The sequence below is a fragment of the Agelaius tricolor genome, unplaced genomic scaffold (assembly GCF_023055355.1).
Source record: "Agelaius tricolor isolate 1412-34295 unplaced genomic scaffold, bAgeTri1.0.p SCAF_25, whole genome shotgun sequence".
Classification (NCBI taxonomy): Eukaryota; Metazoa; Chordata; class Aves; order Passeriformes; family Icteridae; genus Agelaius; species Agelaius tricolor.
Window position 1 is genome coordinate 7041639 of NW_027269285.1, and position 23804 is coordinate 7065442.

The 23804-nt window shown below is 43.4% G+C and overlaps 2 protein-coding genes and 1 long non-coding RNA gene across 3 annotated transcripts in view; 2 read left to right on the top strand and 1 right to left on the bottom strand.

The window, feature by feature from the left end:
• Positions 1 to 637: 637 nt before the first annotated feature.
• Positions 638 to 3952, top strand: IFT22 (intraflagellar transport 22). Its single transcript, XM_071448015.1, has 5 exons — positions 638 to 755; positions 989 to 1068; positions 1162 to 1251; positions 1859 to 2061; positions 2954 to 3952. The coding sequence occupies exons 1-5, from the start codon at positions 717 to 719 to the stop codon at positions 3100 to 3102; spliced, it is 561 nt and encodes a 186-aa protein (XP_071304116.1). The 5' UTR covers positions 638 to 716; the 3' UTR covers positions 3103 to 3952.
• A 4255-nt stretch (positions 3953 to 8207) lies between these two features.
• On the bottom strand, positions 8208 to 22095 carry LOC139600119 (uncharacterized). Its single transcript, XR_011682415.1, has 5 exons — positions 22000 to 22095; positions 17920 to 17997; positions 15473 to 15678; positions 12706 to 12874; positions 8208 to 11691 (listed from the first exon to the last, which is right to left on the bottom strand). It is a non-coding gene; the product is annotated as an uncharacterized lncRNA (long non-coding RNA).
• Positions 22046 to 23804, top strand: part of RABEP1 (rabaptin, RAB GTPase binding effector protein 1) — a 48024-nt gene continuing 46265 nt past the window's right edge. Inside the window, exon 1 of the mRNA XM_071448012.1 lies at positions 22046 to 22225. Within this exon, the coding sequence (XP_071304113.1) occupies positions 22192 to 22225 (34 nt within the window). The 5' untranslated portion in view covers positions 22046 to 22191. The remainder of the gene's footprint in view (positions 22226 to 23804) is intronic.

Sequence of the window (23804 nt, forward strand, 5' to 3'; positions counted from 1 at the left end):
GCCAACGAGCAGGCCGGGCAGAGCAGGGACAGAGCAGGGAACAGTGAGAGGACAGCGGGGACAAAGCACACAGAATTCACAGAATCACTGGGTTGGAAGAGACCTTTAAGGTTATCGAGTCCAACCCAGCCCCAACACCTCAACTCAACTCCGGCACCCAGTGCCACATCCAGGTTTTGTTAAACACACCCAGGGATGGTGACTCCACCACCTCCCCGAGCAGACCATTCTTGTTCTTTATCACTCTTTCTGTGAAAAACTTTTTCCTAACATCAAACCTGAAGTTCATTTGGTGCAGCTTAAGACTGACTGTGTCCTCTCGTTCCGTCAAGCAAGGACACTGTGGGGACAGAGCAGGGACGCTGCGGGCACAGCCCGGGGACACGAAGGGGACTCAGCAGGGACGCTGAGGGGACTGAGTGAGGACACAGCGGACGGACAGGAGGACGGAGCGGGGGCACTCAGAGGACGGAGAGGAGACACGAAGGGGACAGAACAGCAAAGAGAGTGTGAAAAGAGCGGTAACAGAGCGAGGACACGAAGCGGACAGAGCAGGGACACGGACAGAGCGCGGACAGCCCACTGCCCCTCACGCCGCCTCACGCCGGGCCCCGCCCCTCACGTCACGTGACGGCGGCAGAGCCAATGGCCGCGCGCTCCCGCCGCCCCGCGTGTTGCCGGGCAGCGGCCGCGGGGGGGCGCCGTGCCCGCCCGCCATGCTGCGGGCCAAGGTGCTGCTGGTGGGGCCCCGTGAGGTGAGCGCGGGCCGGGAGCCCCGGGAGCACCCGAACGGCACCGCCGAGCCCCGCGGGGTCACTGCTGCGGAGGGAGGGAGGCAGAGAGGGAGGGAAGGCAGGAGGAAGGAGGAAGCGGGACCAGGCCTGCCCGTACCGGGGCTGAGCGGGAGGGATGGCGCGGGGGGCTTTGGTGAGCACCGACGTTGTGGCTTCGGCACATTAAATTCCTCTGTGTGTTCTGTCTGTGCCAGTCTGGCAAGTCTGTGCTGGCAAACTTCGTGTCCGAGAGCACGGAAGGGATCTGCAGCTACAGCCCCACGCAGGGGGTCAGGTGAGCGAGAGTCCCCGAGCCCCGCGCTCTGCTGTGGGTGCCGTGGGTGCCGTGGGTGCCATCGCATCCCACCGTGCATCCATCATCCCGCAGGATCCTGGAGTATGAGAAACCGAACCTCAACGGGAACAGCAAGGGAGCTGCGTGTCGATTCGAGCTGTGGGATTGCAGTGGTGATCAGAAGTAAGCCAGCGTTGTTACTTCCTCCAGGTTACTGAACTCCTGGTAGTTCTGTTTACAAGATATTCATACTTAAGGCTCAAGCCTATGATCTGTTTGACATGAGTATTCCTGACTCTTCACCCCAAAATATTTTTATAGTTTCTGCTGTAAAGCATCCAAAGCACTAGGTACTCTCTGCCATGATCACAGCTAAACTCTGTTTTGGATAAGGACTGACTCAAACAGTAAAGTCCACAACTCCTGGAATGAAGTTACAGACACAGGAGACAGAGGCCCACTCTGTAATTGCCCTCATCTCCATTTAATTATGTGAGTGGACTTCAAACAATGTATGCATATGATTGAGGCCTTAACTTCTAAAAGATGGAATTGAGAATGACCCATTCTTAGGGCAATGTTTAATTAAGTTTATGTGAGCGTTTGGCCAAATTCTACATGGTCAGCAAATAATCAAATTAGAAAATGATGGGATCAACTATCATAATAGATCAAAATATTTAGAATATGATATGTAACTGGCAAGGTTACTGATGTTATAGTAAAAAAGTACTTAATGTGTTCTTGAGTACTTAATGTGTCAGTCTTTCAATTTTCTGTGTTTTTCAAGGTTTGAAACATGCTGGCCAGCTCTGATGAAGGACTCTCATGGTGTAATAATAATCTTCAACCCTGAGCTGCCCAGCCACCTGAAAGAAATTGAGATGTGGTACTCGTGCTTCGTGCAGCAGCAGCCTCTGCTTGACAGTCAGTGTCTCCTGGTGGCACATCACAAGCCTGGCAGTGCAGGGGACACAGAAAACCTCTCCTTGGGTAAGGAGATGGAAAACTCCATTTGTAGCTCAGAGTTTTTCATTGATCTTTGTGTCTTTAAAATTGTTAATACCTTATGGCTTGCATTTTTCATCTAAATCTGTTGATTGGAGAACACTGAAGTGCTTGGCAAAATCAGAAATAATGGATTTCAAAGGTGACCAATATTCCTGGGGAAGGGAAGGGAAGGGAAGGTTTCAGTGGCTTCTTCAAGTGTGTATGCAGCTGAGCCAGAAATTAGAACTCCTGCCATATTTCCTCATCAGTAGTAGTTTGGTTCTTTATTTGGATTTTTTTTTGGTACCAGACACTTTTTAGGGCATTTAAGTCTGTAATTTGTCAACCAGATGAACAGGAGCTCTTTGAAATAAGAGGCTAATAAGCTGCATCTTAAAATTAGCAATAGGTACCTTAGATACTGCAAAATTATTTGTGGCTATTTATGGCTGTGAAAACACATACTCCCTTCTGGGCAACCTGTTCCAGTGTTGAAACAAGCACACATTTGTTATAAGCATTACTATATTAATACATATTTAATACAAAAATATCATTCCATAATTTTGAAGTAATCAAAGAGTATCATATCACTTCAATAATAAAATTGCAGTTCAGTGCTCAATTTGTTTAATTCTGCTTAACTGAATGTGAGACCAAAACCAGACTTTATGCTTCAATAACAATAAACTTTGAAGAATTTAATCTGGCAAAAAGCTGTATTTGTTTGCAACACTGACAAACTCTGCTGCATTTCTCCTTGCCCTGCTCTGTGTTATCTGAGGTGTCAAATGTTGTGAATGAATTCCACTGAATTCCAGCTGAGCTGTCTCATGATTGTGACTATTTCTTTTATAAGAGGAATATACCTAATTATTCTTATTTCTTTTCAAAGCTTATCCACTGAACAAGCTAAAATTGATACATTCCAACCTAGAGGAAGATCCTGAAGATGTTCGGATGGAATTTATCAAGTACTTCAGAAGCATTATCAACATAATAAATGAGAGCAGAGAGAGGGAAGAAATGTCAATTATCTCATAATATTAAAAAAGATACTGAACAAGGAAGAAAAAATATTATTTTCCTTTTGTAAGCTATACTGTCCAAGGAGAATTTGCCAGGCTACAAATACTTCAGCCTGTGAACAAGGGGTGACCTCAAGTGAACTGTGGTGCCAGGGAGGTGGGTGCACATCCAGGAATCTGAGTAACTTTGTAGCTGCACTTTGGCATCAGAGACACAGGAAGGTGTTACTATGTCAGTGTGGCCCAAAAATAAAGGGATGGGTCATGTCTTCAGAATTCCTCTGTGCAGGGCAGCTTGGAAAAGAAAACCTGACAGAACATAAGACACTGGAGTTCTGCTGAAGCATCTGGGCAAGGTGCTCATGTTAGCTGGAGAAGGCTTGTCTTTGGAAGTACACAGTGATTGGAATAGAGATCTGAGAATCCATGTGTAGAATCCATGTCTTTATGTTCCAAGTTGTCCTTGTCTTTCTCTTGAGGAGAGCACAGTGCACAGCCATTGCCTTGGCAGGACAGAGCAGGTTGCAGTCTTTCTCAAGACTTAGGTTTTTCTTCTATTCCAACAAAATGAACATGTTGTGAGGACAATGTTTAGGTCTCTCTGGGAGGAAGGAATTGAAATCTTTGTTTAATGCAATGTTCTGACTTATGTCAGGAGTTCCAATGAGTTCTGCATTCTCCAGAGGAGGAAAAGCTGTTTCAAAACTTTACTGTTCCCTCTTGCATTGAAATAAGTGGTTTCCTAGATAATTTACTTTCTGATTTGTTTGGTTTGCACTCATTCCTGTTCTTTGTGTGTTTTGCTGCAGAAGACTTTTTTTTTGTAACATGTATTATGAAGGCAATAAAAACATTTTTTAAATGCATCCTCTTTGTTCTCAAAGGAGAAGTTAATTATGGGTTTGTGCAACTCTTAGCAACTTGTTTTATTTTTAGTAAGGAAAATAGTGATAAAGTTGTAACATATTTCAGCCTACAACAAGAGACATTTGCAAAAACTTGGACCCAAGTAGCCAAAGGAATGACACCACATTGGCACTGTCTTTTAGTAAACATCCTTTAGAGAAATTATGTTATAAACCAGGAAGTACTTAATGTATTTTAGTGCAAGGCAACAGAAGTAGGAGATTCTTGGGTTTCTTGGTGATCCAGCTTAATTAATCTACTATTTTTGCTATTTTCATAGTTCATCTCTGAGCAGTGAGTAGCCTGTCCTTGTGCCAGTGGCATGTGAGGTGAAAGATTAAAAGATCTCTGAACAGTTCCTGCTCTGCCACTAAAGCTAAAAGCTGCAGTTGGTTCTGGGAGGCAAAGAGGGTGGTACTGAAGGAAAACACCAGTGAAAAGGACACCTGGAAATAAACAAGTGAAATAAGCAGAAAAAGATGAAAATAATAGGTTGGAGGTGAATAGTGGGAGGTTGGCATTTCAGTATCTGTCTCATTTACATGGCTTTTGAACAATCAGGCTTTCTGTGCTTGCAATCAGTGTCATAGGGTGGTCTGTTGGAGGCAGTTATTAAAAATACACAGTCTAATGAGAGAACAGTTTTTTACATGCTGCCTTAGATTACTTTTTCCTTGTTTCCAGCTGTGTGGTGCTGGAGCCAATTTTTAAAATATACTGCCTTAATAAATTCAGTTTTTCCCAACAGCAATATTGTGATATTCACTGGTAAAAGACTGGTGTGAAACCTACCAAATATTTTACTTGGAATGTAAAACTGTTTGGGTGATTCCAGGGTTTAAAAGTCAACGAACTCTCCTGTTCACCACTTTGTTTCATATAAAATGTTAATCATGATCTTACTTTAAACTCAAAAAAAGATGTAAATTACAGGTATCTATAGACTGCAACACACTGTTCATCAGAGAAGAAAAATGGTGTTAGAACCAAAGACAGATGTCTAGACTCGACTTTGTATCATCCAAAAAGGTCATAAAACACAATAAATATGGAACATCATTCATAAAATCCGGCCAAGAAATGAATTTCTGTCACTGCTGAAGAGCAGTAAAGCATAGACTCATGCAAAATTAATCCTTAGTACTGGAGAAGATAACAGAGAAAGTATTTATTCAGAAGTATCTTTCATTAATGATTTACAAAGGCCATCGGGGACACCCAGCAAGGAGAGAGGTGTGGGAATGCCAAGGAGCACCCATGGGGTCCCTGTCTCTGCCTTTCTGGGCTCTCAGAGCCTGCAGAGCCCCAGGAGATGCCACATCCTGGTGTCACTCAGACTGTGGGGACAGCTGTGTCTCTGTGCCTGAGGCCAGGTGGTTCATGAGGGGGTCTTCTGTGCTCTGTCCTATTTCTGCAAGGAAGTGCCAGGGAAGTGTAAAGAAACCTGGGAGCATGTGGCAATCAGCCACAAATCAGCTGGCAAGCTGTGTGCTTGGGAGTAGGAACAGTCTATGAGCAGAGGAGAACAGCAGCTCTGCAGAAAGAGCACTCTTATTTTATTCTTCCATGCTGAGGACCTCACTGTGGGAACTCAGCACATCATTCCCGATGTCCAGAGATGCCAGGAGAACCCTTGGGGGTCTCAGAAATCCTGGAATGTTGCCAAGAGTGTTTGGTGGCTTGATTTTGATCCATCCACAGAAGTGACAAGAATTTGAGGACATGAGAATCACTTTAGAGTGAAGGGTGTAAAAGGAACACGTTTAGAGGGTGAAATATAGACTTTAAGGTTTTTGGTACAGGGGGGTTATGGAGACAAGATGGAGGGATCAGGGCGTGTCTCGTCCTTCTTCTTTCTTCTTCTTCTTGTCCTCCATCTCCTGTGGTGATGTTGGCACTTGGGGATTGGTTTATGGTGAAGGTGCACTTGCTAACATGGGTGAAAAGTATTGGGAAATAAAGGTAAATATTGTGTACGTAGATTTTAGTATAAAAAGACATGACCGCCCCGTGGGTGGTCAGAGTGCCCTTGGCTGCTTTGCAGATCAGACCTCTGTTGGGCAGACAGAAAATTTTGTAGATAAGAAATAATAAACAACCTGAAGACTGAAAAGCTGAAGAGTCCAGACTCGTCCTTTGAATCGCATGCCACCCAAGAACCGCCCTACCCGTGTCGGGGCAGAGACAGACAGCCGGACCCGACACCTCACCACCATGCTGGGAAGTTTGTAAAGGCTTTTTGGAATGGCTGTTCCAAGAACAGAAAGGCAGACAACCAGTGAAGTCTGTCAACTCCTCCAAAATGTAGCCTTCTCCAGGTGTCCTCAGTCTCTTAGAGTGAGCAGGTCATGTCCCCTTCTCATCCTGTCAGCAGCCATGAACTCCAAACCCTGGCTTTGTATCAGCTGTGCACAAATTGGGAGTCTCCAAGTTCCCCATCCCTTTCTGTGGATCCCTGTCCATACTGGAATTTAGTGGGTATTTTTCCAAGTGTTTTTTCTGTCGTGGTTTTGGAAACTGAGGCTGGAATCAGGAGCATAGAACATTTTAAACATTAATTAATACAAATAAATTCAGCCTCCAGAGTGCAGAATCCAGTTTCCAGGATATGCCAACCATGCAGTGAGAAAACAACCTGTCACTTCAACAGAAGTTATTCAGGTGGCAACATTATTTTGGCACTGAGTGATGATAATTCTGACAGCTTACTTCATTTTGTTTATGATGTACAGAAATGGTTTTCAAAGTTTCATTGCTGTATAGCTACAAAACCCTTTATGTACATGAGTTCTACTCAAGTTCACACTCACCTCCCACAAAAGCAGTTAGGACATCATTGCTCTGGACAGCAGACCTGTCTGGACAAAGAGTTAGCATGGAAATTTGATAGGGAGCAGTCAGAATCAGAGGAACTCTGCAGGGCTAAAATGCAGAATTTTAAGACTTTAGGGTTATACTTATAAAGTTAAAGACCATGGCTACTTTGCAGGCTGGTCATTGAAGATATTTAAGCTCTTCAGTTGTAAGAGTTTGCTCAGGTTACCTCTTACAAGCTGTTTTCTGCACACACAGAACATTGTGAACCCATAATTCCTGCTAAGGGTGAAGGCAGTTACAAGCAGTGCTACCCAGATGTGTGACTTGTTTACAACTAAACTTTGGGAGTAGCAGCAAAGCTGAATGAAACACATTTGGACCTTACCAAAAAAATGCAGCTTTCTTTTCAAGTCATATATTTTGAAGGCCAGGCCTTTGGTCTCAGTTGCTCTCAGCAGTATTGTTCTAATGGACACAATAGACATAAGAAATCCCACGTTCCTATTTCCATTATTGTGCTGCCAAGTGACTAAAGGGAGTCATGTAGGCCCCCTCATTGAAGAGTGCCCGTCCATGCTGGGGTTTTGCATGCTCAGTTTAAAATATCTAGAGTGCTGACACTCAGATGCTTTAAGAAGCAACTTCCAGAAGGTATCCAGGACCTCTTAAAATCACATTTTAAACAACTCAACTTTTCAACAGGAGTACCTTGCTCTGGAGGTCACTTGCATTTCCTCTTATCACTTCTCCAGAATTTTCCACTGGTGGAATACTTGGCACAGCAAAGATCTGCCAAATACCAATTTATTTTATTGAGAGGTTGCCTTCCCCAAGGTGCTGGAAACACTGCAGCAGTTTGTGTGTGTGCACACATGGACACCATGGCACCCAGGAGTACCAGACACCATGTGCTGCTCCCAGGCAGTGCAGGGGTTAACTCCCCTGTACAAATCAAGCCTTTTGTCACCTCAGCTGTGCATTTTTGCATTGATCCATACAGGTTATTTACTTAGGACAAGTTGGGTGACTGAGCTTTGCATCAGTAGACACCTTGGAAAGGCACCTGCTTAGAATTTGCTGAGAATTCACCCTGTGAAAATTCTTCACAAACTAAAGTAGGAACCCCTTCCTCATGCTGGAATCATCTCTATGATGGAACTGGCTTGTTCAGGTTTGGCCACCCATGCTCAAAAAAATACAATGAGTCAGGAAAAGGCCACTGAATGGCTGAAGAAGAAATAAACAATTGTATAAGTGTTGTTTTTTTCACTCTAGCAACATAGCAGGGGGATATCCTTGATGTCTGCAAATAAATCACAAAGAAATCCGCTGCAATTACTTGGACATGAGGTAACAGGAGCAATCAGAAGAGCAGAAATGTTGTTGGAAAAGGGTTGGGCTGTTGTAACTAAGGTACACAAACCTAACTATAAAGCTCTCACCATCTGCTCCTTTTGCTTATTCTCCCCCTGCCCTTAAATTGCTTGTAGAAATAATTTGACCTTGAACACAAATTTTGGGGTTTGTTTTTTCTTTTTTTTTTCCAGAAAGATACAAAAAGCAGAGGAAATCTAATTCATTCAGTTTGTGTGTAATAATCTAAACTAAAAGGCAGCTTTGGCACAATACAAATGTGAACAAACTAGCCAACCAATAACTCTAGTGTGGAAGTTAAAGAAGGTTTCTAACAGAGTGGGAAAAACCTGGCTCCATAACAGTGTTTAATTAGCAGTTTGTGAAGATTGTCACTGGACTTGATCCTTCTAGTCTGTCTCCTAGGAAAATGAGGCTTTTAAAAAATTTATTCATGCAGGTATTTTTCTGCAGAGATGGCAGTGAACCAGAACATCAGCTCCAAACTTCCTTGAACTTTGAGGAACTTGGATTCTGATTTGTGCTCCCCAGCTGGAGATCAGCTGAAGATATACACACATATGCAGAGGAAATGAAGCAGTTTTATCAACTCACACCAGAAGAAAGATAACACAAGTTTTCTCACATGAGTCTCAGTACTTTAGAGAGTCCTGCCTGAAGATGGGCACTGGGTTTTGCTTGCATAACTGTCAGACAGAAATAAAAAAATGCCACGTTTTGCTGAGTTCTATTGTCTCTCCCTCCTTTTGTAAGGAAATCAAAGCCTATTTCTCTCCTAGTTCCATGAAATCTATCTGAATCCTGGTAACAAGTCTCTGAGAAATTGCTCAGAGGGAATAACAGACAAGGGTACACCCTCCACTGCTATGTTACTGCTCCATGAGTTCCAGACAAAAGCATTTCTTGTGGTTTGGCAGCAAGCATCTACTCCTAAAACCCTGGGATTGCATTGTTCTTTACATGTCAAAAGTTGATTTAGTACCCACAGGCACAGATTGCAGGGTCCCTCTTTTTAGGAGGGATCTTCAGGTTTTGTAGAACTGCTGGGGTCACCTCTCACAGCAGTGACACCATTTGGGACAGTCACACCCAAGAGCACTGTAAAGAACAGGCCCTCAGTGTTCATAACTGCCCTGCAATGAATATTCCAGGATTTTTATCCTGACCTAGGTTAAATGGTAATACTCCAGAAACTGAGCAACTGAGTGCCAGGCCCATAATAACAACTCTGAATCATTAAATAAAGATACATCTTCAGGATAAATTATTGTTAAGGCTCCAAAATATTTCTGCTGTGTTTGGAATTCTAATAATGGTAGGCAAGCTTGACTGGAACCTCTAATGATACAAAGATCTTGCAGTCTTGCTTATCTGTAGCTAAGTTAATGAGCCTGGGACCCAAACACAGCTATTATGAGGCCCTTCTGCTCAGAATGGTGTATCTTTACTTTTCAAGCAGATCATTAAAAGTAATATCTAATGAAAACTCCATCTGTTTTCCATTGAGCGTACACTTGGCTTTTTTCTTTTTTATTCTCTAAGGCTCCATGAAGCTTTGCAGCACACAGGGCTGACACTGTCACATGCTAACAGGACAAGCCAGTCCTTGATCCAATTCCTTTGTCCAGGGAAGGCAAATATTGGGTATATCTGGATCTATTAACATAAAGGTAACCTTTTGGACCCTTAATTTCTTTTATATCCAGGAACAGGAGAGAGATGCATGGATATGAAGTGGTGTCATAAATTTTAAGTCACACAGACTTGCATAGAACCAAATCTACAGACCATAAATGTTATTTTGCATTAAAGCATTAGCAATAAAAGCTGAGACTTGCCACTCTGTTCTCTCTCTTGTACCCAGCTAAATGGGAATTTCTGAGCCCTGTTAAGAATAGGGTATAAGACACAAATTTGTGCAGTTGTGATCCCTACAGACACTCTTACAGTTTTCTATCACATGAACCTACAGAAGCCAAACACATGCACATGCAGTTTCCATTACTAAATAATTCATTTGCCAGTCCCAGAAAAACCTGGTAGTATCAGATACACAAACACTTTATGCTAAGTGCTGTTAAAGCCTAGTTTCCAACAGACTTGAGTCTTAAGGATTTACCCAAGTGAAGATTTTCTTATTTTCTTTCTTCTAAGGGTTTTCCTCCCTTATTCCCTATACAGACATGGCTACCTGCAATAATTATTTTTTTAGGATTTTCACAGAACAAGAGAAACATGCCTAAACTGACCATGGAAATTAAAAGGTTTTTTCCCCATCAAAAGAGGGAAATTCTGGAACAAACACCAAATAAAGAGGGTAACTGGGAGAATAGGAGAGACAACAAGGAGGAAAGAACATATTTCTGAATAGCACTAAGCTGTTTATGAAAAAAAATGGAAACTTGGCTCACTACAGAGCAGAAGACTGGACTCAGCAATCCCAAAGATAATTTTAATTCTACATTTCCTTCACCAGAACTGGTGATAGAATAGATAATTTTTCCTTTAGAATTAGTTTTCTGTGCACTTGCCTGTGCAAACATGTAAGTTAAAATGCATGTCACCTCTTTGTCATGCTTCAGCAAGGGCAATGAAAAGAGAATGTGACCTCTTGTGTGGCCTGTAACAAGCATAAATTAATGATGACTTAATATGCATTCAATGTGGAAAAAGTCCCATATTTCATACAGCTTTATAAATAAAGATATCTTCTATGGTTGATCACAAATAAACCAGAAGAGAATCAAGCAGGTAATGTGGAAATACAAAGTAATAAAGATTGATTCTTACCTTTTGCTTTTGTAAAAAAAATGAGACTCATGTTTATGTTTGTTTATATGAATTGGCCCCAAACAGTGTTGGAACTGGTTCATAATTCCCACTCAGATTTTTAGAACTTACAATATTTAATTCCTGCAAGTTCTGTGAAAATAGACAGCCAAGTTAAGACAGATTATTCATTTCTCATTGAAGAAACAGGCTAAAATGAATTAAATCCCCATTAGACATCAGAGAATCCATGCCTAAACACAATCCAAGATATAAATCCATAGGAAAAAAATATTTCACTGTTTGCAGAACTACTTGTATTGAATGAGATCACAGAGATATAACATCACTATGACAGAATCTAATCACCACTCAACAAACATTTTGGAAACAAGTCAGCAGCCACATCTGCTTCACCAGAACCACAGCCTCATGTGACAGGAAGCTTATTAGAGACCCTGTCTCTCATTATTTTGTTTTTGCTTATAACTTCTCAGCATGAATATTCAATATTGCAAAACCAAGCAGCTTCCTTTACAAACCATCCAGAAAGGAGAAAAAAAAAATTGTGTCAAACATTCCAGATCCTGAAGAAATTGATGCCTGTGGAGCTATGGATTTCTACCAGCAAAACATCTGGCACAAAACAACATTAAACATGAATAACTTGCTTCTCTTTCGCCTTACCATTGGTGTGAGGCAGTAACAACTCCTCTGAAGTTTTCTTGATGTATCAAGCCTGAAAACAAGACAAAAGAGAAGAAATCCAGCCCTTTAAACATAGGAATGTAACTCAAAGCACCTTATTTTCTTAGTAGCAGAGAATGTTACATTGTGAGACATTTTTCTTGGTTACTATACATGAAACAGTTGCTTTACAATACTCTCAATTGTGCAATTTAGGAATTCCCATTTGGTGCTCTTTCATGGCTTTGGTCATAGATCCAGGAGTCAGAGCCTCTAAGCAGGTAAATTTGGTAAAATTTACAGGGGAAAACACCACTCATAGGAAAATCTGTCCAGGAGTGAAGCCAAATGTCCAAAGTCTCAGAGTAATAGTAGCTCTGTGTACTCAGCCTTCCTTAGCTGAAACACTTCCTAAAGTAAAAGGATTAATCTGAAACTTTTCCTAAAGTGAAAGGATTCATCTCAAACACTTCTAAATTGGGTGATTGTTGCTCTAGGACATGAAATAAAATGACATGGACATTGGAATCTCCAAGGTAAAAAAGGGGCCTTTACTTTTCTGACTCCAACATTTATAGATTTCCAAAAGTGACAGTGGATTGGAGGGTGACAGTGCCACCTCTCCAATGACACTGGACAGACCAACAGTCCATCAAATTTCTCCTCCTCCATAAAAGAATGCAGAACAATGAGTTATTTACAGAAAGTGTGTGAGAAACTTTGTTACAAGAATATAAACATCAGAAGGCTTAGAAAATCTTAAAAAATCAGGGCCACAGGTGGTTCATGTGCAGCAGCCCTTGAGTCACCTCTGCAGTCACAGCTGGTGATGTGAGAGCTGCCCCTCCTCACTGTGCCCAGCAGTGGGATGGTTTTGGGAAGAAGACTGGGGCTGTGGAATGTTGTGTGACTGCACCCTGGGCACCTCCATCTGTCGAGTGGCATCAGGCCTGTGACACACCACACTCCTGTTTTCACATTCCTCAGCTCTGCAGGAGTTTTCCTTGCACATAAGGCTGGGCTGGCAGTGGCATTTGGAAGTGCTGAGCTGAGGGGTAGCACTCACCTTCCCTGGCAGGCAGGTGCTGCATGGATATATCCCCAGGAGGGCCCTGTGGTGGGCAGGCACGTTTTACACAGAGCAGAGCTCTCAAACAGGGTCCCACTCTGCAGACACCTCAGACAATATCTTCCCAAAACCTCTGGATAACCTTTCTTTCTTCTTTCTCCATCGCCTTGTGGACAGATAAAAAACCTTTCAGGGAGATCTTAAGTCGGTGTTGCCATTTCAACCCCACAGATGTCAAAGTGATTTTTACACTCTTTCTGCTCAGCTAATTGCCAAGCCCCAACAAAGGCACTTTAATGGGCTGCACCAGGCAATAAACCATCATCTATTGGCTCTAGCAACAAGGAAGGAAGAGAGGGAATGCAAAGCTGGAACAAAGCACAGACCCAGAGCAGGTCCAAATACTTGCAGAAACTGATTTATCCAAATATTTGATACCAGATGTTCTATTCAGACTACTTTAACAGAGCTCCACAGAACATTAAATGCTTCTCGTGTTTTCAGTATCCAGCCCACTCCATCTGGGCATTTCTGCCACAGGGCACAAACAAAACACTGCTTAATATTAATCAAAGAAGTGATTTTTGCTCTCTTTGCAAGTTCAATATAAAAAGAGTAAGAGCAAACATATGCTAAGCTGTTCCTGGGAACACTGAACACAACAGAGGAGCTGTCTGGGATTACAAGATTTCCAAATTATGCCCAAAGTCTTGTTTTGGGGAGGGTATATTACCACAAACATTGTGCTAAACTGGAGCACTCTTCATCTCTGATTAATACATATCTGGTTCATAATATACCAAATTCATATTTCCTTGCTTACCTAGAGTTTCCACAGATTATTGCATAGCTCCTAGTCCACAGAAAAGTTGGATCCTTTTTCTTGGACATTTATTTGGGTATCACTTCTTTACAGATAATTATTTTTGTCTATGCCCATTTTTAGCCCAATGGACTCCTTGTTTTCCAATATAAGTTCCTTCTCTCTAGCCCATTAACAGCCTGTAGCCATATGTACTAAAAATTACTACTTAGTGCACACATCTGTGCAAAACCTTTCTCCAAATTATTTTAATTCTTGAAATCCAGGACTACCCACATTTGTTAAAGAGTACCAGGCTGTTGAGACTGTGCAGTGGCAGCTGAAGTCACTTCTTTGCTTTCTCAGCTGCCCGTGCACTGTCCTAGTCTCTTTCTGCTGATTCAACTCTGCAAAGGGCAAGGATAACAGGATAAGCATCTGGCCCAGTTTTCTCTCCTCTCCATCATGGATTTAATTCACCTACTTTTCTTAACTGCCCCATCTATTGCCACCTCAATTTCCTCCTTCCTTGTATCTCTTGCTCCCTCAGTCAGTAACTCCAACTCAGAATACAGCTCTTCTTTAAAAGATGTGACCTTCTCGGTTGTTTCCTGCCCTCCTGAGAGGATGAAAGCCCTGCCAACCTTCCCTTATAAGTTCCTTCTCTAACTGGCTGGAGTCTCTTTCCATGAACTCCTTGTGCATCCCAGCAGGTGCAGCTGGACCGTGGGCTGTGCAGAGCTGCCTCTGTCCCAGCGCCACCGAGTTCTTGTGTGTTTACTCAGCTCAAGCACTGGATGGTGCTCTTGGCACTTCCATGCTGCAAAAGCGCTTCCCAAGCTCTCCCACTTCTCCCGAGAGCTGTAAAAATTCCCCGGGGTCACATACAGTTGCAGGTCTGAGCCTCTAAATCCCAAGAAGAGCATGTTTTGACTACACAGAATGTGGCTGAGGTTGCAGTGGAAGAGGCTCAGCTAGGTAAGGACAAATGCCAAATGAAATGTCACTGCCTATCACACACAAATCCACCGAGCAGCGGCTTTCACATTCGGCCTCAAATATTTTATTTGCTAATTGGTTCCTTATCAGTGTTCCCCATAGCAACAAGGAGATGTAAGTGGCATCAAGTGGGCTGAGTGACATTATGTCTGCATGTAAATGTGACTGGGATTGTGCACGGAGGGGATGATCTGAGGGAGGTTAACAACATAATGTAAAACCTCCTGTGGTCTCAGAGGAGAAAGGAGCTTCTTAATGCTGCCTGTGTGAGGTAGGGAAGCTATCTCAGCAGCAAGCCTTTTTGAGAGGATCAGACAGATTCTACAGAAAATGAGTTTGTTTGATCTTTTTGCCTACTAAGAAGTATTGATTTTACACCAGATGTTTGTCTTCAGTTATTTTTTATAAGAAGGTCAGAAGATTTTTGGTATTCTTAAAGGCGTCATGAATAAGCAAAGGAAATATACTTTATAGAAGAAAAAAAAAAAGTTAAAGGGAGATAGGAGATAAATGTTCCATTTTTTCCTTTCTTTTGCTGATTTTTGTGCATCCCCAGGCAAATCAAGCTGTCTCTTTGAAGTTGCTCAGCCTTGTATATTGCTGATAATTCCTTCTCTTCCAGCTCTTCTAAAAGGCTCTTTCTTCAATGGAACGTGCCATAAAAGTATAAAATATTTTGTGTGTCTGCATCTAAGGAACATAGGTCTACAAAAGGCACTGCAGCAAAATAAAGAAAATAGAGATTGCTGTAGCATTTAGGAGAAATCAGGGAAAAAGGGAATAAAAGGACTCATAAGGATGGGGTGGCATTGATGAGAAACATCTGGACTAGCTGGATGTACCCACTGACCTAAGAGGTGGGATTTAAACCTGTATTGATAAGTATTTGGATTGGACCACCTCTGGCTATACAGACATCAGCATAGCCCCAGAAAAGGCTCAGGAATCACTGAAGAATCCCACCTGGAGGGAGGCCTTTAATGACACTTTCCAACAATCCTGCCTGGATTAAGCATTTCAGAGGGGGGCTTGTTCATCTGAAGGATTTGCATAGATTTGATGATGCCCTGAAAGCCTGTGGCAACTCTTCAGCTGCTTAGTCCACTCTTCACACAAAGATTTCTCCATCTTCTCGGGTATCCTCCTTCTAAATGTCTCCAAAGACAGTTCTGAAAGGGACAAACTGAGGGTTAACAGCACTTGGATGAATAAAACACTCCAAACTGAGCACTGCTGTTGAAGCCTTAACATGGAAATCTTTTGGCTACACCATTTAATGCGACACACACGGGACAATGAATTTTACAGTCCTTGCAACACTCCCTCCTTCTCTTGGCAAGTGGGCATTGCAAACCATTAGAATTTATGGGATAACTGAGCTGCTTGTGCCTCAGAGGAAGAAAATAGGATAAATGGCCCAGTGCAGCAGATCTGCCATGACTCATCCCATGGAGTTAAGGACCCGGCCGCCTCAAGATTCGGAAGTTGAGTGCAGGAGATGCTACTGCTCAGAGAACTGCTACTACAGGCAATACTTGAGTGTAAAACTGCCTCCAGAAGTAGGAACACTCTTGTTATTTTAGGTTTTAAAAAGAAAAGTGTAATCTCATGCACAGAGTGAAAAACAAGAGAGTTCTCTCTGGGGTGCCACTGCCCTCACTGTCCCCAGGTACAGGACCACGTTGGGTTTGCTCAGTGAGGTCTGAGAAATGTGTGGTTACTTGTTGGAACCCTGGCTACTGAGAATTTTAGACTTTCTGTGCTGACAGGCACTGACCCTCAAGAGAACACTGCATTTGTCCTGAGGCTGTGGAGAAGGCTTCCAAAATTGAATGATAAAAAGTGTGTAGTTCAAATAGAAGTGTGTAATATCACATGGCAGAAAATTTAAAGTTTAAGGTTTTAAAATATAGTAATATATATAAAACAAGATAGACATTTTCAAACAGAAGCTAGTCCTTCTTCACCTTCTTCTTCTTAAGTTTAAATAGTATTAAATCATTAGATTTAAAAATCCACATTAAAAACCACAACTAATTAGCTATTAAGTTAAAAATAAAAATAATTTAAGTATAACTTTTTAATTAAAAAATTAAATAATTTTTTATTTTTTATTTTTTATTTTAAATAAAAAATTAAACTGTTTATCCTTAAAAAAACTTGTAAAAAAGAAATAAGACTCTATTTTTAGTTTATTAAAATAAAATACTATTAAACTCACCATTTATAAAACTATAATATAAATAAAAACTAATAAACATCTAAATCCAAACAAAAAATACCATTTCATACATTTAGTGCAAACTCTAACAAAAAAACCAAAAAACTCCACAGTGTCTGACATGGTCCTTGCTGGTGCCTCTCTCCTCTCTTGTGACATCCTGCTGCAATAACAGAGCTGCCAGGAGGGAGCCTTAGTCCAAGTCTGCCCTCAGCAGAGATTCAAGTAGGGATGCTGGTATTGCAGTAGTTGCAGTGTGTGCAGGTAACTTTGGAATGCAGCTTTAGAGAGTCTGAATGGGCTGTGGCATATTTTTAGATCCTCCCAGGAAGGAGTGTGCAAGCACAAAGCAGAGTTGTGCCTCCCTGCAATGGCAGTTCTCATGCACTGCTGAGCAAGGATACCCAAAAGGCTGTGTTCATAATGTGCTCTTTGTTACTCACACAGACTGAATTGCTAATTTCTTGATTAATTTGCAGTAAGAAAAATTGTTTCGTTTCATGGTATATCACAACATTCAGTGAGCCTGTCCCTTGGGAACACCAAGACCTTTCAGATCTTAATATAGACATCTTTCAAATGAGATCATTAACGAGTATATATCTGGATTGAGAGCCAATGCAAGCACTTCGATTTTTTGCCTGCCAAATTTTCATTTTTGGCTCCATTTTCTTCCCATATATTCAAAGAACTGCACCACATGGAATCCTTTAAACAATAGATGGGATAACATAATTTTTCAATTGCTCTTGCAAAGGTTTTTAACCACATAAACCATTCCAGGGTTGGCTAAGAAGTTACCATTGCAAATAATGTAATTGTTCCAGACTAAATTCCTTGCATTCCTGAAGAACTTTTGAAGCAAAGAGCATGACTGATTTGGGATTTTTAACCAGCCTCTTTATGGTAATACTTAGATGAATGTAAATTTTCTCCAAAAGCTTTGCTTTAAAAAGAAAGGACCAAAGCCCAGAAACACTCCTAGCTGCAGAACCAGTACTTAATGCTAATGACCCGTTGATCTCAACAGAGAGAAAATAAACATTTAAAAATTAGGAAACTGCGCACTTTATTTTAAACAATAAAAAAAGCTGAGAAAAACAGTAGACAAAATCTGGTGAACCTAGTGCAAGCAATAAATTCTGGTTTTCCTCTTCTCTTTTGCAAGCAGGACAAGGCTGTTACTTGCCTTTGGAATGAAGTCAAGGCTCACTGTCCTGCACCACCAAGTAAAGATGTGTGTGACTTCTGCTTCCCTGGGCTTCACCTGGAATTTCAAACACACGTTTTTTTTCCTGGTAACATGTTTACTCTTATCATCTGAAACATTCTTGTTGCATTCCTCCAAAGGTGATGTCATTGCATGGTTTGGCCAGTGGAGACTGTTGCTCAACTCTCCTCTGGGTAGAGTAGGTGGGGGAGATGAAATCTCCTCCTTGCTGAGGCAGAGGGCCCCAGTTCTGCAATTCCCATCCCCTGTGGGTGCACTGGAGTTTAGCCTTAACAACTCACAAAGCCACTTCCCAAATCCACCTCGTTACTGAGCTTTTTTGCATTAATTGAATCAAGCAGTGGGTGGTTGAGGAGGTGAGCTGCTCTGGGAGCAGGGCCTGTGATTCACTGCAAACCCCCATCACACAGGGCACTATGGAATCCTTCTTTGTGGCCAGTAAAGCAGTAGATATGGGGAGCAGCATTTCAGAGAGCCTTTTGGATCTCCATTCTGGTTCTGTGCTACAGGCCAGCTTCTCAGTTCCCACACACCAGCCTGTTTCCACTGGATTCACACCAGATGCAGACTTGGCCTTGCAAGTCCAGAAATTCAGTTTATCTGTTTAAAGACTCTGGGTTTTGTAGAATTGGCTTAGCTGTCATATGAAACAATAGTATCTTGTATCACCCAAAACAAAAGGAATGAGCTGTGTATTTATGAGCCCAACTTCCTGTGAATACAAAGCTTTTGGGATCATACTTCCCCAGTATGATCACAGCCCTGCCCCTTTAACCATCCCCAAGGAGGGACTGGCTGGAGCTGCAGGGACTCCCCCAAAGCTGTGCCCTTTGTACAAGTACAATGTATGTAACTGGGTCTTGTCCTGACATGGAGCTGGGACACAGCTAGGGTAACTCAACCAGCCTCAGGATCTGGGACTAGTGTCACAGATAAGGACAGTGATAATTACCTTCTCCAAAGCCTCATGAAAATAGATGCCTCAGTTGAGGCTAAAGTGCCCCAAGTAAAGGAAAAAAAAATAAAGGCAAAGACACAGAAAGAGAAAAATCTTCTACATGATAAAAAAAATAAGCAGGGAAAGTGTCCTTTGGAACTTGAGTACCCATAAGCACAGAAGTCAATCAACCATAAGATCTATTAGAAAAACAGATGTAATCAGATTTAATAAGATTCAATCTTTATCCACTTATTTGTTTTATTTTCCTCAAGGAAAATGAAGATACTTCTTGTCTCCTAGATATGTTATGTGAATTACTTCACTGTTCTCTTTGTAACCAAACAACTCCAGCCTCCTTTAGTTTCCTCCTGGTCTCCAGCAACCACTGTGTGTTCACACTCACTGCTTACTCCTGCATGATACTGTTCAAACAAAACCTGAAAACTTCTTTTTTTCAATGAGCCTGTAGGATTACATTTCAGGCAGAGTGCAAAGTGACAGCTACTCCTCCACCTGTACTGACACAGCACACACTCTCCAGGAAGATGCATCTTCCATTCCCACGTGTCTGCTGCATGTGGTGCTGATGCTCAAAATGCCCATGTTAGGCTTTTAGGCCAAATAAATTTGAGAGAAAATCATGGGATTTTAGGAGCATTATTTCTGGAGAAGCTTATTCCAGAATAGTCTCTGCTCACCTGCATCACTGATGCCTTAACACTGCACTTGTCTAACATTCGCACCACCAGGACTGGAATCCAGGACTTCTGGTCTCTGCTGGTTCTCTGCTGCAAGACCTTTTCCTCTGACTGAAAACTGCTGCTAAACCTCCTTTAGTTCTTCTAAGATTTAGCTGAGTCATGCTGGGAAATCCTTTGAGATCAAGGCTATAAGAACTACAAGTGAGTAGAATTAAATGGGACATTTTGGGAGGCACAGAGGAAGTTACTCAATTGTTTCAGGTTAGAATACATTCTATTAGATACTACATAAACTTTCACCTCTGTCAAGTCCAATTACTGTCCAGAAAAGAAAGATTAAGTAAGAGCCACACCTATAAAGCTAGTACAGTTCTAAATTGAAGAACAAGAAAGGAAAATAAAAGTACAAACCCCCTGAGAGTTCTTATATTTTTCAAACTACATATAAAACCCATTCAGAATGTAAGCTCAGGAGTTCAGATAGAGACTTGGAAATGTTGCAATTCCAATAGTCAATATCCTGTCATCCAGACTATGGAAGTGATGAAAGTGAAATGATACTTATCCCTTAATAAGCACTTGTAGGTACAGCAGATATCAAGCTTGTTATTATCTTACTTGCTTTTTGCAGCAGGAGTGGTGCTGCACTGAGTTTGATCCTTGACCGACCAGAATGTGTCAGAGTTTTGCCCCAACATGAACAAGATGAAATTAGCTGCTAATGTGGGTGCTCTGAGGTACCCATATGAACACACACCAGGGTGGAGTTTCAAGAGCTCAGTTCCTACACTCAGGACTAGATTTTCAGGGAGATCCATGCACTGAATGCTTGTAACATCCAGCTATTTAGAAAAAAGCCTAAGAAGGAGTTAAGAAATTTGTAAATGTACCTCAAGTGATAGATACTTCATCCTTTGATCACTTGCCACTAAGTCAGCAGTTCTGTGAGCAGCTGACACTTCTGGGTTCTCCCCATTTCCATGAAGAAATCCCTAGATGTCTTAATTTGGGAAGACCAAAAAGTTAAGTCTTTAGTTTAAGCCTGCTTGATACAATAGCAAGGATTGAGAAAATTTATCTCAACTGATCAAAAAAGGCAAAATGGAATAATTTTCAAAGACTTCCTATTTCAGGTTTGCATTTGGTTTAAATGAGCAAAAAATTAATGGGAAAAGCAGAATCCTGTGCCTTGCCATACCATGTATTTTGGCAGCAAGGCTTGAAAGACAGTGGCAACAAGTGAGATTCAGTTTAAAAGTGACTCATTTTAGGGTATACAAGCCATAAGAAAAGTGAGTTGTCACAGATCCTGCCCTTGAAAGGAACTGGTGTTGTAATTTCTACTCCAACTCTGCATTCTGTGATTTTACATGTGCTCAAATGACATAGATCTACCATTTTATTGCTAGAACCTGGAGTTCAGACATGTTCTCCCAGTTAGGTGGAAGGACTAAAACCCACCAAAGGACTAAACCTCCATCAAGACAACCCAACCATGGGTGCTGGGGAAGGGACCCCTTGGCAGGACAGGCTCCTTCCACTGCCCAGCCAGGTCACAGCTGCATTATTGGTGTGACAACAAGTGTGACAACTGAAAATAGGCCAGGGACCAATACACTGATTTCCATGCCAAGTGTGTAATTTACTAATAAAACTTTCTGATTGTTTGCAGGCAAATCATGACTTTTGAGGGTCATTTGTCCATGAGGATTTATGAATCTTGGGTGCTTCCATCCCCTTCAGGGTGAGTCATCACCTCAGTGATGTGACACTCAGTGCCATGGCCAAGGTGACAAGCTGGGGATCAGTCTCAGGTTGGACTCGATGAGGTCTTTTCCAACCTCAGTGATCCTGTGATTAAAGGGCAGAATTTCTTGATGTTGTTTCCTTAATAATAAACATTAGTTATGCCTCCGGGCTGTAGGCCCGGCCATTTCTCTCTTGCCCGGGACTGAGGGGCCAGGCCGGGCAGGGACTCGGGAGAAGCCATCACCACCCTCACCCTGTCCCCGGTCCCTTCTCCAAGTTCTTGTCCCCGGTCCCCAATATCTGTCTCTATCCCGTTACTCCGTTCCTGGTCCCTGGTCCTGGTATTTGGCCCCTGTTCCCCATTCCGGTGCCTGTTCCTTGTCCCTGTGCCCCGTCTCTGGCTCCCGGTCTTTGTCCCAGTCTCTGTCCCTGGTTCCCGTTCCTGCTCCCTATCTCTACCCTCACTCCCTGTCTCCTTTCCCAGTACTGGTCTCCATTCCCAGTCCCATTCCCAATCCAATCCTGGTCCCGATTCCCGGTCCCCGTCCCCCGGTCCCGATCCTCGTCTCCCGGTCTCCGTCCTCCGATCCCGATCCTCGTCTCCCGGTCCCTCCCCGCTCGGCGGCCACAGCCGGTCCCGTGTTTCACCGTGGGCGCCTGCGCGGGGCTCCTCCTCCTGCTGCTTCTCCTCCTCCTGCCCGTCCTCCCCTCCCGCCGCCGCCGGCCGCTGTCAGGATGAGGCGGAGGAGGCGGTGGCCCGGCCCGGCCGCTCCCGTCTCTCTGCCCGTGGCGTAGCGGTCCCCGCCCGGAGGAGGCCGCGGCGGTGCCGCCCGCCGAGCCATGGCCCAGCCGGGCCCCAGCGCCCAGACCGAAGGTACCGCGGGGGCGGCGGCGCGGCCTGCGCAGCACCGGGCTCGCCTGGGAGCCGCGCCGGCCGCGGGGCGAGGGCGGCGGCCTGGGCGCGATCGGCCGGGCAGGGTCCGGGGGCCCGCACGGAGCGGAGACCCGCCGGGAGGGAGCGGGGAGCGGTCCGGGGAGCTCGGCTGGGAAGGCCTTGGGAGGGGGCGGGAGGCAGCGCAAGTGGATTTTTAGGCTGTAAATGTGGAGCAAGGGCGGCTCCCGGCGCGCACGGAGCGGGGATAACGCTGGGAGGACGCGCTGCTGCTACTGGGGAAGGGGAGCCCAGCCGGGATGGGACGAGGCCTCCCCGCCCTGGCAGGGGAAGGGTGGCGGTGTATCCAGGTAGGCATCGGTCCTCCGGGTGGGACGCCGTCGTTGGTTTGGCCACGGCGGGAGATGTTTGGCTGTGTTCGAAAAGGCACTCGGAAGGTGCAGGTTGGGTGTGCAGTGTCAATAGTGTGTTTCTTTGCTAGAAAAGACAAAGAAAATAACAGGTCTTCTCTCAAGCTGGTATGTACCTGTGCAGAAGGAAGCTTAGCTTTCCCTGAATTTCCTGCTGTGGTAAGGTTGTTTCTTTCTGGTGTGAGAGGAATTGTAAACGTTTTTTACCTTGGAAGAGGTTACAGAGCTGTGTGCATATAAAAAAGTTGTCGGTAATGCTTAGCTTGGAAGGTGAGGTCGAAGGGACAGTGTTTATTTTACTGTATGGGATGTATGGAAGAGAATCCTGCAGGATTGGTGCTCACCCAGCCATTGGACTAGGCCAGAGCTCTCCTCTTCTAGAGAACACTTGAGTTTCCTTGGGGAAGCACTCTGTTAGAAAAGGGCAATGATGTATTCTTAATTATGCATGTCTAGGGAATTGCGTGGGCCTTTTTTTTTTTCCTTTTTGTGGAGTTACACCAGAAAGTGCTTATCCTTAGGGATTTCAGCCTGCCTTTTGAGAATTTTAGTGATGAAGGTGCTTAGATTGTGGGGGTTTCCCTACATTAAGATCAGTCACTGCTGGCTTGTCCTTTGAGAGCACTGAGGGGAAGGTGAGTTTCCTTGCTGTCATGCTTGTAAGGTCAGTACAGGTAGGGGTTGTTCTCCTGTACTTTGTGGTGAATAACCATTGTTTATTGTTCTTCTAAGGGCTGCAGAACAACTTCCAGCAAATTTTCTTCTTGGCTCTCGCAGACTGTCTCACTGCAGGTGTGCAGGGGAACTGTTCAGTGTACAAATGTTTGCTGCCCCTTGACCAGAAAGGTAGCTGTAGGTTTGTAGTGTATTAGAAGATCCACGTTGGATGTATTTGTGTTGTTGCTATTTAAAAAGTGCAAGTCAATTGAGTGGTTTGATAGGTTGGTGAAGCCTGTCTTACAGGAGGTATGGATTGCTGTCTTTTTCCTGCTCCCTAGCTGTGGGGAGGTGAGGGTGCTGTAGAGAAGGGGACTGGCTGGAAAGTTGGGTGGGTTCTGAAAGTGGTTGCTGTGTCCTACAGTGAAGAATTGGAGCTCCTAAAATGGTTCCTCTCCCCATCCTCCTTTGACAGCCATAGGACCAGTTTGGGG